The sequence below is a fragment of the Musa acuminata genome, chromosome BXJ2-1 (genome assembly GCF_036884655.1).
Source record: "Musa acuminata AAA Group cultivar baxijiao chromosome BXJ2-1, Cavendish_Baxijiao_AAA, whole genome shotgun sequence".
Classification (NCBI taxonomy): domain Eukaryota; kingdom Viridiplantae; phylum Streptophyta; class Magnoliopsida; order Zingiberales; family Musaceae; genus Musa; species Musa acuminata.
Window position 1 is genome coordinate 13,615,860 of NC_088338.1, and position 14,761 is coordinate 13,630,620.

General features: G+C 42.1%; 2 protein-coding genes and 1 non-coding gene across 3 annotated transcripts; 1 reads left to right on the forward strand and 2 right to left on the reverse strand.

The window, feature by feature from the left end:
* Positions 1-76: 76 nt before the first annotated feature.
* TRNAP-CGG (transfer RNA proline (anticodon CGG)) lies at positions 77-148 on the reverse strand. Its single transcript has one exon. It is a non-coding gene; the product is annotated as a tRNA-Pro (tRNA).
* Positions 149-3,237: 3,089 nt separating this feature from the next.
* Positions 3,238-5,256, reverse strand: LOC135598989 (myb-related protein 308-like). The gene is made up of 3 exons (XM_065093586.1): positions 4,715-5,256; positions 3,954-4,556; positions 3,238-3,884 (listed from the first exon to the last, which is right to left on the reverse strand). Exons 2-3 carry the CDS (start codon positions 4,214-4,216, stop codon positions 3,422-3,424), a joined length of 726 nt encoding a protein of 241 aa, XP_064949658.1. The 5' UTR covers positions 4,217-4,556; positions 4,715-5,256; the 3' UTR covers positions 3,238-3,421.
* Positions 5,257-6,983: 1,727 nt separating this feature from the next.
* On the forward strand, positions 6,984-8,927 carry LOC103998924 (protein POLLENLESS 3-LIKE 2). The gene is made up of 4 exons (XM_018823299.2): positions 6,984-7,269; positions 7,352-7,564; positions 7,655-7,810; positions 7,887-8,927. The coding sequence occupies exons 1-4, from the start codon at positions 7,099-7,101 to the stop codon at positions 8,721-8,723; spliced, it is 1,377 nt and encodes a 458-aa protein (XP_018678844.2). The 5' UTR covers positions 6,984-7,098; the 3' UTR covers positions 8,724-8,927.
* The last annotated feature ends 5,834 nt before the right edge of the window (positions 8,928-14,761 follow it).

Here is a 14,761-nt window from a genome sequence, read left to right on the forward strand (position 1 = left end):
CACTGAGGCTCAAACAGATTTTAAAAAAAAAAACATTTCCTAGAACTTGCACTGTTAAAAAAAACAAAAGTACAAGGGGGTGTTGCGAGAATCGAACTCGCGACCTCTCGCACCCGAAGCGAGAATCATACCACTAGACCAAACACCCGCTTGCATTTCTTGTGTTCTAAATCTCCTAAATAATTTTTATTTAATAAATAATGACAAAAATTGAAATATCCGTAAAATCTTGTTGGATTTTCTTGAAATATACATATCCAACCGAGAATTATAGGCATCATAATCAAATATAAGATACGTACTGAATGAATTATGCGTTTGATATGCTGATGCTTTCTTAGGCTGGAAAATAAGTTAATGAGTTAATTTTGTGAACGTCCGTCCTATTTGGGTCTAACAAAATTCCATTTCGATTAAGTTTGAAATGAGTTCTGATGATTAGATAATTCGACATTTTGCATGTGTTGTTAATTTCGCTTTGAATTCTAAAAAATAAAGAAAATAAATCTTCCTATAGAGTTATTCAAGTGCAGTCTCAAAATTGAGATTTGTTCTCACTACCAATCAGGATGTGTGATCAACACAACCGGTGATGATAAAGAAAAAGAAATCAATTACTAATTGCCGGAAGTCAGTCACCAAATTATTAGGACAAGAAAGAAAAATCTCGTCACATTCATTTAGCTCCCACCCATCATATAGTACGATAATTGTTGTCATTTGTGAATGCACTTGTATTTCTTGTCTTCACAACACAATCATTCATCGTTAATGAAATGGAGTGGTGATGAAGATTTTGCCACACCAATCATACTGGATGGAGAGATTACAATACTAAATATAAGAGCAATGATAGTTTTCTTTGCTCTATTATCCACACATTATATTCACTATATTAAATCTCATATGATATATTTCTAATATAGTATTCCAAGCTCATCAAAGATTGAAAATTTATAATTTTATCTGACATATTTTAAGAGTACTAACTTACTTAGTCTTTAATGATTTTGTTGCATCACTCCGATACTCACTCGATCGAATTTTTAAAAAATATCTTTACTTTTCAAAAATTTTCATATAGAACCTTTATTTTGATTTTTTTTAAATAATATATATATATATATTTTGAAATGATCATTCTGCCCCTCCTCCCCTCCACCCTGCCTCCATATATCCTATTTCTTAGCTACTGTCTTCTTCGTCGTATTTATCAGAACTCAATAGCTTATAGCAACGACGATCACATGAAGTCGACGGAGGATGACTAACCCTCACATGAGGACTATAATGGAACGAGACGATTAACTCTTAGGCAAGACTATTGACGGAGGGGGCAACCCCGCGCACAATAGAGAGAGAGGTAGCCAACCCTCATGCAAGGATTGCAAGCGGAGGTGGCTTAGCGCACTGTACACTAGAGAGCGGCTATGAATGATGATGAGCCCTTGAGCACGATTAGACGATTGAGATGATGATAAGTCCAATCAAAGGAGGAGCAAAACGATATTTTTACATGATAATGACATTGTTTCAAAAAGTAGGATGCTCCTTGACAAATTTTGAAAAAGTAAAATTTCTTTCTAAAAATTCATCTAAAAAAGGTTGTGTGTCTAATGTAAAACAATCCTAACCATTTTAATTGTGTTTATAGGTAAGCTATAGCTCTACCTACTTCACCTCATCTTCATCGAGAGAGTTTCTCTTATTGGCTTTGACCTCGGTTGGTCGAAAGGCTAGTAGGTATGTACACATTTGGCACTATCTTGACACCGCTAGCGTCACTGCATTCAAATATGGTCCACTTTATGAGAATGGAAGTTGGAACCAAACATTGATCATTACATTCTACCAAATCAATTTGCTCAACTCTATCACTTATGATTGCTCACTGCCTTGTTATTTAATTTTCCTTTTCCTTTTCTTTTGTTAGTGAAGTGAGAGAAGCACAAAAGATGCCACAGCAGCAACACAATAACATCACAGTGGCCTCATAGTTGTCTAAGATAAGCAAATGCATGCCCTCTCCTATTGCAATATATTTGCTGAGAATTTAAGGAATTCAAGTCTGAATGATACTAGATTAGGGTTATCAAGAATGAATAGTTGGACACCAACACAATGATAAATCCCAAGTCCAAAATATATTGTGAGTCAATTTATTTTATATATCTCTCAACATTATGAGATCTTTTTGTCGGCTAGCCTTCACATATCAAATTATTCATAATAATATTTTTGAACAAAAAAATATTTATTTCGAGTATGTTGGTTTATTTTATAATCATCATAAAAATTTGAATTTCGATCTCGGATCAGCTCATCATTCTTGTTATTTTTCTTTTCTGAGTTAAAACTCAAAATTTACTTATTTAGATCGATACGAATTAAAGAATTAAAAGGTTATCTTGCATGATCATCGAATACTAGTAGAACAAAATCGGACTTCAATTTTAATTTTAATTTTCTCTTACTAACGTGGAATTGTTCTTTACCTCATCTTAAAATTGATTCTAACAATATTTGGCAAAATGGCTCCTATACTTGTGAAATATGCAAGAAAAATCTTCATTAATGATATCATTCGAGACAGACCAACGTCGCTTCCTTTAAGCATACCTAACATACCGAAAAGCATGAGTGATGGAAAAGGACTCTCATCTTTTATTCTACCTCAAAAGCAAAGCCTCCGTAAGTTGGCATCTCATTATTGCATTGAGGGAGAAGGGCTGTCTCGACATGAACATCCCACTGGGAATTCCTAGTCGTCTTCTTCAACAAGAAGAAAGAGAGAGAATTCGATGAATCATTGGTCTGGTAATATTGCAATGCCAACCCCCCTCCCCCCCCCCCACATGTTCGTAACTCAGATAAGAACTTGTTGACCCGATGGAACAACCAAATGACAGGAGCTCCTCATCACCAACCACTCTCATTCATGGTGTCATCCTCTCCAGGCCCATCATGACCCCAGGCATCAAGGAGGAAGACAGACAGCACATGTTGCCTGGTGAATCCATCACAGATTAATGGCTTAACAGGTTAATTATCTATCTCACATGGATTCTTAGATTGATTGGTTCCAATTATGAGATGGGTTAATAGTACACAGCACTTTACAGAAAGCCTCACCCCACTGCAGACCAAATCTATTATCAGATCCTACTTTATACGCTTGTTGATCTCATATCTCAAGAAACGAAAGGTAGGATCTTTGGAAAGAGCCTAAAACAAGAGTTGAGATGCCAATATATAATAGCTTCATTCATCGACAAAGAGATGACAGGCATCCACGACAATGCCACCATGGTAGAAACCTGCCTAGTATACCTGTAGATATACATGCGCGCGCGCAGACACACACACACACACACACCAAGAAATGGAGGATTCTTTGAGTACATTCTCTTCTCTGGGAGTTCTATGGGTTTCTGTAGTCCAGCATTCCAGTGCTGAGGCCAATGAGGTCTCTGCACTTGCACTCCTTGTGGCGCTTCTGCGACCCCACGGCAGCGCCGCAGCTAAAGCACAGGCTTTGCGGTTGCTCTCCCCCTCCATCAACGGGCTCTAAAGGTTGTTGCTGTTGGGAAGGAGGGCTTATACATAGCTCCAGATTGAGGTCCGGCCACTTGGGCTGCCGCTGCTGCCACGCCGACGACTCCTCGCTGCTACTGATCTTGTCCGACTCCTGGTCTGGTCCGAAGCCAATCGCAGCAGGCTTCCTCTCGAAATGGGTGGCTGTATCGGAACCATGGCCGTTGATCGGGCGGTGAGTGACGGGATCCACTCCCCTGCTCAGCAGCTTCCTCCTGATGTGGGTGTTCCAGTAGTTCTTGATCTCGTTGTCCGTCCTCCCGGGAAGCCGCGCAGCGATCAGTGACCACCTGCAGTCGACACGAGGAAGGCGTTCAGGTGGTATTCTCGCGTGGTGGACGTGGCGGGAGGAGGCTTACTTGTTGCCGAGGAGGCTGTGGAGCTTGATGATGAGCTCGTCCTCCTCCTCCGTGAAGTTGCCGCGCTTGAGGTCGGGGCGGAGGTAGTTGATCCAGCGGAGTCGGCAGCTCTTGCCGCAGCGGAGGAGGCCGGCGGCCTTGGGCAGCGAGCGCCAGCACCCCTCCCCGTGAGCGCGGATGTAGGCGATGAGCCGGTCGTCCTCCTCCTTGGTCCACGCCCCCTTGTTGGTGTGCGCTTTCTCGCAGCACGGGGACCTCCCCATCAATGGCTATCTCACTAAGCTCCGCCTTTGCCGTAAATCTCTCTATCCATTTACATATCTTATCCTCTCGGAGAAGAAGGATATGGAGATTTATAAGCATTTGACTGCCGTGGAAGGTCTTCTAGAGGCAAAGTTGGTGAGGAAAAGGTTGGATGATTGGGAAAGAAGCGGGGGAGAGGAATTGGACGGCATGGTAGGCCTCCTCCTCACGAGCCATGATGACATCACTCCCGTGCAGTTACCAGCTTCAAAAGGCACCCACCCCATCATTGCTTGCTGCCCGTGGCCGCCCCCAAAAGGTCGGTAGGTGTAAAGGCAGCAGAAGCCCACAGTGGATGTCCTGTGCGTGAGAGAGAAAGAGAGAGAGAGAGAGAGAGAGAGAGAGTCACTCTTTGCTTCAAGAATCTACAGCCTTAACAACTCAGCTCAGTTGCAATGATGTACAGTTGATGATGAGACTATTAGGGGGGAGGGAGGGAGGGTGTGAGGGCCACCCACCAGATTCCATGTGCAACATATGGCTCGCATCACAGCAATTTGGCTTGGTTGGTCGCCCAATAGTGGCAGCAGTATTATGTTGAGACGAACTTTTAGTGTGAGCTATGCGTTTCTTTCTAACCTGATTAGATGTCAGTGGAGTTGAGCTGCAGGAAGAAGGAGACATGATGCAGGTAATGGCACACATCAGACAGACTGGGGATGGCTAACTTTAGGGGGGATATTTTGGTGTGTGTCATTGGCATTAGGTAGAAGCTTGTCTTGGAATTCTCTCTTCCTCCTTTCCCCCCACAGGGACTGTTGCCTGCCTACTGTTGGCCACCATCTCTTTCTTCATCACGGGGGAGGGAGAGAAAGAAGGGGAGGTGTGGCGGTGGTGGAGGTGGAGGTGGAGGTGGTGGGTAAAGAGAGCTTAGAATGATTTGGTTCACCATTCACTTTCCCTGCCCCCATGGCCTCGTGGTGCAAGTCTTGGTTGCAAGCAAGTGGGAGTGGAGTTAGGAAGGCCGTGAGGGCGTGGGTGGATTTGCCCTTCCCCTCTCTCTCTCTTTCTTTCTCTCTCTCATCGTTATCTGGAGTGTCTCAGGAGAGAGGTTTCCCCACCACACATGGGCTCGTAGTTATCCACCACATCGCCTTCCAGCCTCCATGATCGCCTGCAGATAGCTCCAACTCCGAGCTCACGGATAAGGATGGCAATGGACGTGCCAAGAAAGACAAAATGTTCATGACCCGAGGTGGCATCAACGTCCCCGTGAAGCCCTTCCATTGCATTCTTCGGTGCAACCTGAAAAGTTCTTTTTCCTGTTGACAATATGCAGATTTTAAGTAAATGGTGAGACTGGTGATTACGTAGTATATTAACAGAGAAACTGATGCTGATACGTTGGAGTAGGTTTGGTTCGATCTCAATTTAAATTTAACATAGATTTAATTGGTTTTGTTTAAATCGATACTCTTAAGTATTGTTCAAAAAGGAATAAGTTTTTTAGAACCTCAAATAATCTCTTAAGAATTTATGACCAAAAAGATAGACTACGTTTAACTCAGAATCCCACTAATAAATATCTTAGTAAATATTTGATAGTTAATATAAATTATAAATATAGACTTCATAAGTTTTGAATAATTATACGATAAAATATTGATTCGTCACGATAAAAAATCGTCATAAATGCTTACATGATCACATCATAAATACTATTATAAAATAAGACAACAAACTAACTTTAAATAATATTCAAAAAAACTCATCGAGCTACGTGTCACCTAGGTAGCTCCATAGTATCGTACTGATTGATACTTTGTATCACTTTATAGAATTAAAAAATTCTCAAAATAATTACTTAGATATTTTATTTTTAGATAATTTTATTTTTACGTGACGACTACACATAACATACGTTTATAAGACTAACATGATCATAAAAATCAATTAAAATGAGATTGCATCAAACATCTTATAGAATTATTAATCAATTAAAATGAGATTGCATTGAACTTGATTAATAAAATGATAGTATGATTTTAGTTTCGATTCAATTTAAAAATGTTAAATTATTAATCAAGTTCTATTTTGATTTTGATTTAGATTGAACCATGCTCATATCTTTGTAGGAGGAGATTGCATAGATATCAAAACACCTGCTCCTCAAAACTATTATCATAAAGTCTCAACTATATAGAATTATTTATATGAATCTTCTTTTATATAATGTACAAAATCCAAGAAGAACAAAAAATAAAAGAAAAAAGCAGTACATTGTGTGGCATAAAAAATTATTTTGTTGTGGATGTGAAACCATCCTAGATTTAACTAATATATGTTTTAAAATAAAGATGAACACCTAATAAATCACCATAATTATCATTTACCTAATAATTGTTTTCCAAATAAAGATGAATACCCAATATTTAGCTGGAATATCTAATAAATCATCATAGATTTACCTAATATTTTTTCCACACCAATAACCCAATTCGATATATTTTGCTTTATCCTAACTTCATTATTAACCCAACCCTTGCAATCCTTAACGATCTCTTCGTGTTTCTCAGCAATGGAGGGCTGTCGCGATCGTGTCCGCGTGTCGGCTGATTCGGTCACATCACCCCTGATGGCTTTCGAGGGTGATTCGGCCATAATAACAACCGGCGACCATTAATTAATTCTCGTTTCCAACCCAGTGTTTACCCTCCAACGGCTATATTTCAAACGGCTATCTCGAGCAACGGTCGACTAAGCGCCCCAAATAACACCACACTTCCTCTTCGTCTCCAACGCCAAACTCTCTCCCCTTAACCCACCGATCGAAGCAAGCACGCTTCTTCTTCTTCTTCCTCTGATCCCCATCGACATTGTTGTGGTCAAGAAGAAGAGGAAGATGATGCACGAGGCATGGAATGCTAATGCGGCTCTCACCTGCATCACGCAATCCAAGTCAGCCCCTTGCTCGCCCATCAAACCCATCATAAGTAGTCGGTCCGATCCCTTCCATGTCGCCCACAAGGTCCCCGTCGGCGACACCCCTTACGTCAGAGCCAAGCGGGTTCAGGTGAGTTCGCCTTTCGTAGAGATCGATCGGTCTCTTCTCCCCCTGTTACTTCCCTGCTCATCTCTTGCGCTGGATCCGTCAGCTGGTCGATAAGGACCCCGAGAAGGCGATCGCGCTGTTCTGGGCGGCCATCAACGCCGGCGACCGCGTCGACAGCGCCCTCAAGGACATGGCCATCGTCATGAAGCAGCAGAACCGGGCGGAGGAGGCGATCGAGGCGATCAGGTCGCTGCGGAGCAGGTGCTCGGACCAGGCTCAGGAGTCCCTCGATAACATCCTGTTGGACTTGTACAAGGTCACACCTCGGACTCCTCTTGAATTCCCATTTCCTTGTCTGGGATCGAATGAGCAGACTAAATTGGGTTGTCGATGACGCTTTCGGCAGAGGTGTGGGAGACTGGACGATCAAATTTCTCTCTTGAGGCGAAAGTTGCAGCTCATCCAACAGGGGCTCGCCTTCAATGGGAAGCGCACTAAGACTGCCCGATCGCAGGGGAGGAAGTTCCAAGTCACGGTGGAGCAAGAAGCGACGAGGCTTCTGGTGAGCACTCATCTCTTTCGTCCATGGAGAAGACGAGAGGCACATACTGACGCAGTGCGATGTGTGGTGGCTGCAGGGGAACTTGGGCTGGGCTCTGATGCAGAAGGACAACTTCGTGGAAGCCGAGGCTGCCTACCGGAGAGCGCTCGTCATCGGCCCCGACAACAACAAGATGTGCAACCTCGGCATCTGCTTGATGAAGCAAGGGCGCATCGCGGAGGCCAAAGAGACGCTGAAGCGGGTGAGACCCGCGGTGGTCGACAGCGTACGGGGAGCGGACTCGCACCTCAAGGCCTTCGAAAGAGCGCAGGAGATGCTCCGTGACCTCGAAGCCAAACTCTCGGGCCACAGCGGCCACGGCCGATTCGATCAGAATTGGCTCTTCGAGGCCTTCACGGGTTCCGCTTCCATATGGCAGCCGCAGCCGTGCGTCGATTACCTGATGCTACCGCCGCCGCCTCGAGACCAATTTTCCGACGAGAACGTCGACAGCCTGAACAGGACGAGCGGCAACATAAAACCGGAGCTCACGTCGGGCAATGCACTCAACATCGACGCGCCGCCATTTTTTTCTTCGAAGCTGATGAAAGACCATGATCCTCTGGGAAATCTGAAGAGGACAAGGTCAGGGCAGGCGCCGGAGAAGGCTTCACAGGCCAAGGTGGCCGCAGAGGGAGAAATGAGTGGTAGAAGCTGTACCTCGGTCGAGGAGACGGTGGATAAGTGGCCGGAGTTGCCGGACAACAACGCATTCGACGAGGCGATCGTGGCTGCAGTTTTGGGTCCTGTTCTTGCAGATGAGAAAGCAGATGCTAACAACAGCAAGAGTAGTCCAGCTTTGTGTGAGGGGAAGATGGGGAAGAGGCTTAAGATCTTTCAGGACATAACTCAGGCGATGAACTCACCCAAATAACAACAGATATCATCATTCATAAGCATTCGAGCTTTGTTGGTATCAGTAGGGAATGGGAAGGAGATGAGCTTGTTCTCCTTGGCTTCCAGAGGTACGTCTTGCTTGCTTTTGCAGTAGCAGTAGATCTCATTCTAATCTAACAGTGTTGTAATCTGATGATGGTTCCGTAGTAGTTGGCAACTAATAACAATTCTTTATTTGTCATTCATCGAGATTTCATGTGTTTTCTTCTCATGTCTTGTTGTGCATCATCTGATCTGATGGCAAAAGTAAAAAAGCACAACAGCTAAAAGGCTTTCTTTTTCTTGTTTCCAAAAGAGAAAGTAATATCTATTAGTACTTCAACATTGTGAAGGCAATGCTATATGTGATTAAAATCCATCAACCTGTGAACGAGGAGGAATATGACACCAAACCAAAACTAGCATCACATGAGCAAATCATACGGACTAAGTAGCTGATGTTATACGTAGTAGACACGGTTTCTTGTCAGTAAGTAACAGATGAAGAAGAATGAAGAGATTATTTAGGTGCTGTTCTCTGCAGCTGTAGCAGTGTTTTCCCAACTCTAAATAGCATCATAATGCTTGCTTATGTAAATAAAAAGTGACGGGGCATATTCTAGTTAGCACTGCCCATGTGACAACAGTTAACAGTCACCCCATAGTTGATGTGACACCTCGAAACTGATATAGTATCCGTACATCATCGGAACCACATATGGTGGTACAGTACCACACATGCGGAATCGTGCAAGTTGACTCGCATAACGTCGAATGACCGAACTTGTTTATCAAGCAGAGTAAACCTTAGAAATTTCAAACTCCTGCTTGAAGAAAACCAAAATCTTGAAAAGAGGGTTAGAAACCTTGAATCTTCAGTCAAAACTTTATCCTCTCTGCTTATTGAAAATAAGCCACTCACCAAATCCGAAGTTCAGAAATTAGTTCTCGAACTATCTAAGCAACCCAGACTCATTGAAGAAGAAGCTATAAGACTGTCACAAAACCTGGATCAAAAGCTCCAAAGAATCGAAGTTCTATTAACCAAAATAGAAAAATAAATTTTTGGATGAGCCATATATCCTCAAGGAGTACTGAATCATACAGAGAGGCCCTTAGAGCAACTGAACCAATAGAACCACCATCACTCGGCTTTCTCAAACCAGGTGATTTATCAGGAACCATCAGTCATCAAATAGCAGTAATAAAGCAACACAACGTTCAGATCCAACTTCTGGTACAAATTGCTGAGGATATAAAAGGAATACGCACGGAACTACAAAAGATCCGTGAATCACAACAATCCAAGACAACACAATCTCAGGTGGTGCCGGAGGAACTCATCACTAAATTGGCAAATCTTAACCTAGGACCTACAGAAAGGCCTAAAGAAACAAAAGGAAAAATCCTAGTCTTCAAAGATCCCATAAAAATCTTTCAGGAAGCAAAAAGATGACTTCTAGAACGCAAACCCAAGAGGTATCTACATCAACTCCTCTTGTGGAGGATCAGATCCGCAACTACATACAAAGGAAAGCCCCATTCTTCCCATGCAAGGATTGAAAAGAGGAAGCATTTACTAAGAAATAAGAAGTGCAAATGCTATCTTTGTGGCGAAGAAGGACACTTTGCAAGGGAGTGTCCTAATGACAGAAAGAACATTAAGAGAGTAGCCATGTTTGAACAAATTGATATCCCTGAAGACTATGAGATATTATCTGTTCAAGAAGGAGAAAATCAAAGCGATGCTATATACTCAATTTCGGAAGGAGAAGACATTGAAGACCTACAACATGGTATTCACTCCTTTACTCATAAAATCTTTGCTTTAATAGAAGATAGTAGGACATGGTGGATTGGACCAGATACAGGCTACAGGGCAAGAATACAAGTTTCCCAGGAACAAGCGGAATGCAGGCATATATGGGAAATCAATACTGAACTACCACCAACACTGGAAGAATGCAAGTGCTGCAAAAGAAAATCACAAAGGAGGCATAGGAGACATTGTCCCCTATGCAAGATAACGTCATGCGGAATGTGCAGTATCTACTATTTTGACAAAAGAACACCCGTCATGATGGAAGAACCACCAAGGTATGAACCAAAGAACCTGCTTCAAACTCAGCAAGACTTTATTAATCACTGTGAAGCAGAGATAAGAAGACTCAAGCTAGCAGTCGAGTTTGAACAGCAAAAGTCCAAAGAGCTTGAGGAAATAAATATTCAAGCTATAATAACAGCACAAGAGAATCTTCAGCTGAAAAAGGAGCTTTCAGAACTACAAGAGAAATATGGAAAATTGGAAAAAGAAATACTAGAGGTAGATCAACTACGACTGGAAAAGGTAGATCTACTAAGAGAAATACAAAAGCTCGGAAAAAGAAAAGCTGAAGAAAATGAAGAAGATGAAGAGGCCTTTGTCCTCTTAGAAGACGAAACTCAAAAGATCCTCTCTATGGAGACAAAAGAAACAGGAGGATCAAGAAAGTCCAAGAACATGCTCTTCAACCTCAAGGTACAAATGGAAATTTTAAATATTCCTCCTTTTGAAATAAATGCAATACTGGACACAGGAGCCACAACCTGTTGCATAGATGAAAAGGCTGTACCAAAGCTGGCACTAGAGGAAAATCCCTATGTAGTTCACTTCAGTGGGATTACCTCCAAAACTACCGCCAATAAAAAATTAAGGGGAGGAAAAATGACCATTGGAAATAACAGCTTCAGAATCCCATACACCTATGCGTTCCCTATGAAGCTCGGTGATGACATCCAGATGATAATAGGCTGCAATTTCATAAGAGCCATGCAAGGAGGAGTAAGGATAGAAGGTAACACTGTTACATTCTATAAGAATCTGACGACTATTAACACTCTACCTTACATCTCAGCAGCCCCAGCAATAGAGGAACTGGATTTAGAAGAGGATGATTACATACAAATACAAGAATCAGTGTTATATTCAGCAGAAGCCCAACAAAGTCATGAAATTATAAGGGCTAAATTCGGAAGCCTACTAGACCAATTGAAGGCTCAGGGATATGTTGGGGAAGATCCCCTCAAACACTGGAAGAAAAACAAGATAATGTGCAAATTGGAAATAAAAAATCAGGATTTCACAGTAGAAGATAAACCCCTGAGGCATCTAACACCGCAAGCGAAAGAAGCTTTTTCTAAGCACGTAAAGGCATTACTGGAGATTGGGGTCATCAGGCCTAGCAAAAGTAAGCACCGAACAACTGCAATAATTGTCAATTCAGGAACAACGGTGGACCCCATAACAGGAATAGAAAGAAAAGGGAAAGAAAGGATGGTCTTCAATTACAAGAGACTCAATGATATCACTGAGAAAGACCAATATAGCCTTCCGGGTATCAACACGATTCTCAAAAAGGTTAGCAACAGCAAAATTTATTCAAAATTTGATTTGAAATCTGGATTTCACCAAGTCGCTATGCACCCGGAATCTATTGAATGGACCGCATTCTGGGTCCCTGAGGGATTATATGAATGGTTGGCAATGCCATTCGGCCTTAAAAATGCTCCTGCGGTATTTCAAAGGAAAATGGACAACTGTTTCAAAGGCACTGAAGATTTCATTGCAGTATATATAGATGACATCTTAGTCTTTTCAGAAAATGAAAGGGAGCATGGACAACATCTCGCTAAAATGTTGGAGATATGCCAGGAGAATGGACTCATTTTGAGTCCAACAAAAATGAAGATAGCGGTAAGAGAAATTGAATTCCTCGGAGCAATTTTGGGAAATTCGAAAATAAAGCTCCAGCCCCACATTATCAAGAAGATTGCAGAATACAAAGAAGAAGACTTGACCACAAAGAAAGGCCTTAGATCATGGCTGGGTATTCTAAACTACGCCAGAAATTATATACCCAATTTGGGCAGACTCCTAAGCCCGTTATATTCAAAAACAAGCCCAACGGGAGAAAAACGAATGAATGAGCAAGATTGGAAGTTGATCAGAAAGATCAAAGGCCTAGTGCAAAACCTTCCGGATCTGGAAGTCCCCCCTGAAAATTGTTTCATAATCCTAGAGACAGATGGATGTATGGAAGGATGGGGAGGGATCTGTAAGTGGAAGAAACAGAAGTATGATCCCAAAAGCACTGAAAAAATATGTGCATATGCCAGTGGCAAGTTCAGCCCGATCAAATCCACCATTGATGCCGAAATGCACGCCGTTATGAAGACTCTAGAAGCTCTGAAGATATACTTCCTAGACAAAAGGGAGATTATTATAAGAACGGATTGTCAGGCCATAATAAGCTTCTTCAACAAGTCATCTCAGAACAAACCTTCCAGAGTCAGGTGGATGGCCTTCGTAGATTATATAACGGGGAGCGGCGTGGACGTCAAATTTGAACACATTGAAGGAGAAAGTAATGTCCTGGCTGATTCATTATCTAGACTAATCAATATTTTGGTTGCAGGATGGCCAAGCGAATCTCTGTTTCTGATCCTAGAAGCCACCCAGGAAGTACAGGCCAAGCCCAATGCTCGGGTATTGGCTCACCTGAGTCAGATGATAAATCAAGTGACCTCCTCCTACAGTACCAACAAGAATTGGATAAGATCACAGCCGGAACACGTGGAGGACTTTCATTCAACAAAATGGGATTATCAGAAAGAAGACTTGGAGCAATCCAGAAAGAAGCCTCCAGACAAGCGGTCAGTGCGCTCCAGCAATTCATCAACATCCACTCAATCAAAACAAAAGAATACAAGAAAAGAAGTGGAGGAAGGGACAATTGGTACAGGGATTGGTTACCGGTTATCATCCAACAGCAGCAACAGCTGGAAGATGCCTTATCCCTAGTAAAGGACGTAGCGCAGAGGACAACAAGCTTCAGCCTCTGAAGACAGCCAGCGCAAAAGCTTTTCTTAGCCGCCAGAAAAAGACAGACCTAGTGGACCAAGCATAGACTTTTTAGCCTCCTTAGTCACTAAGAAAATGAGCTGAGCCTCGGGGAGCCGCTCATAGTGCTAGTAATAATAGCTTGAAGGAATATTCCTTCCTTCTGCAAGAAGTCTAGCAATAATAGAGGAAAGGATAAGAATGCGATGGGGCCCAATGAGTACCCGGTTCTATCCTCTTCTTCTATATATTCGCTAGAACTAAGCTCTTGCAAGGCATCAGTCGAAAACACCAGAGCCTTACTTGAGCAAGAAACTTTCCTTGTACTCACCTTTGTGCCCAAACTTTTGTAAGCAATTTAAGCTTTCTCTAGTTCTTTGTGCTTATTATTTCTTGCAATCTTTTGGAAGTTCCGCTGTTTTCATTCTGGTATCAGAGCCAGGTTTTGTGACAGTCTTATAGCTTCTTCTTCAATGAGTCTGGGTTGCTTAGATAGTTCGAGAACTAATTTCTGAACTTCGGATTTGGTGAGTGACTTATTTTCAATAAGCAGAGAGGATAAAGTTTTGACTGAAGATTCAAGGTTTCTAACCCTCTTTTCAAGATTTTGGTTTTCTTCAAGCAGGAGTTTGAAATTTCTAAGGTTTACTCTGCTTGATAAACAAGTTCGGTCGTAGATTACCGAAAGATTATGAGCTAGTTCTTTCTTGGTAGGTTTTATGGTTTCTGCTAGGTTCAAGTAGTCAAGATGAGAAGTATGAGAATCTGTATACCACTTTTGAATAGCTTTTTCCCAAAGTCTAGACATACGCTAAATATGCATTGTTTTAAATCTACTTACTTTCTTAACCTTGAGGGCTTGCGTCAAAGGTCTTACTACGGTTCCCTGACCTGATTGCCTTCCTCGGGCTCCTCACAGATTTAGTTTGTAAGAGATATTATTATCAAGCATATTTTAGCATAGATGTCAGGATAATTTGGTTGGAAACTAAATTGAAATAGTACACAAGCTCTGATACCAGAATGAAAACAGCGGAACTTCCAAAAGATTGCAAGAAATAATAAGCACAAAGAACTAGAGAAAGCTTAAATTGCTTACAAAAGTTTGGGCACAAAGGTGAGTACAAGGAAAGTTTCTTGCTCAAGTAAGGCTCTGG

What these genes read in the sequence shown, in the direction of transcription:
- LOC103998924 (XM_018823299.2), top strand. Translation starts at nt 7,099, where the DNA reads ATGATGCACGAGGCATGGAATGCTAATGCGGCTCTCACCTGCATCACG. An exon ending in TCCTGTTGGACTTGTACAAG is followed by an intron (nt 7,565 to 7,654) that starts GTCACACCTCGG and finishes CGCTTTCGGCAG; the next exon opens with AGGTGTGGGAGACTGGACGA. An exon ending in AAGAAGCGACGAGGCTTCTG is followed by an intron (nt 7,811 to 7,886) that starts GTGAGCACTCAT and finishes TGGTGGCTGCAG; the next exon opens with GGGAACTTGGGCTGGGCTCT.
- LOC135598989 (XM_065093586.1), bottom strand. Translation starts at nt 4,216, where the DNA reads ATGGGGAGGTCCCCGTGCTGCGAGAAAGCGCACACCAACAAGGGGGCG. An exon ending in CACAGCCTCCTCGGCAACAA is followed by an intron (nt 3,885 to 3,953) that starts GTAAGCCTCCTC and finishes TGTCGACTGCAG; the next exon opens with GTGGTCACTGATCGCTGCGC.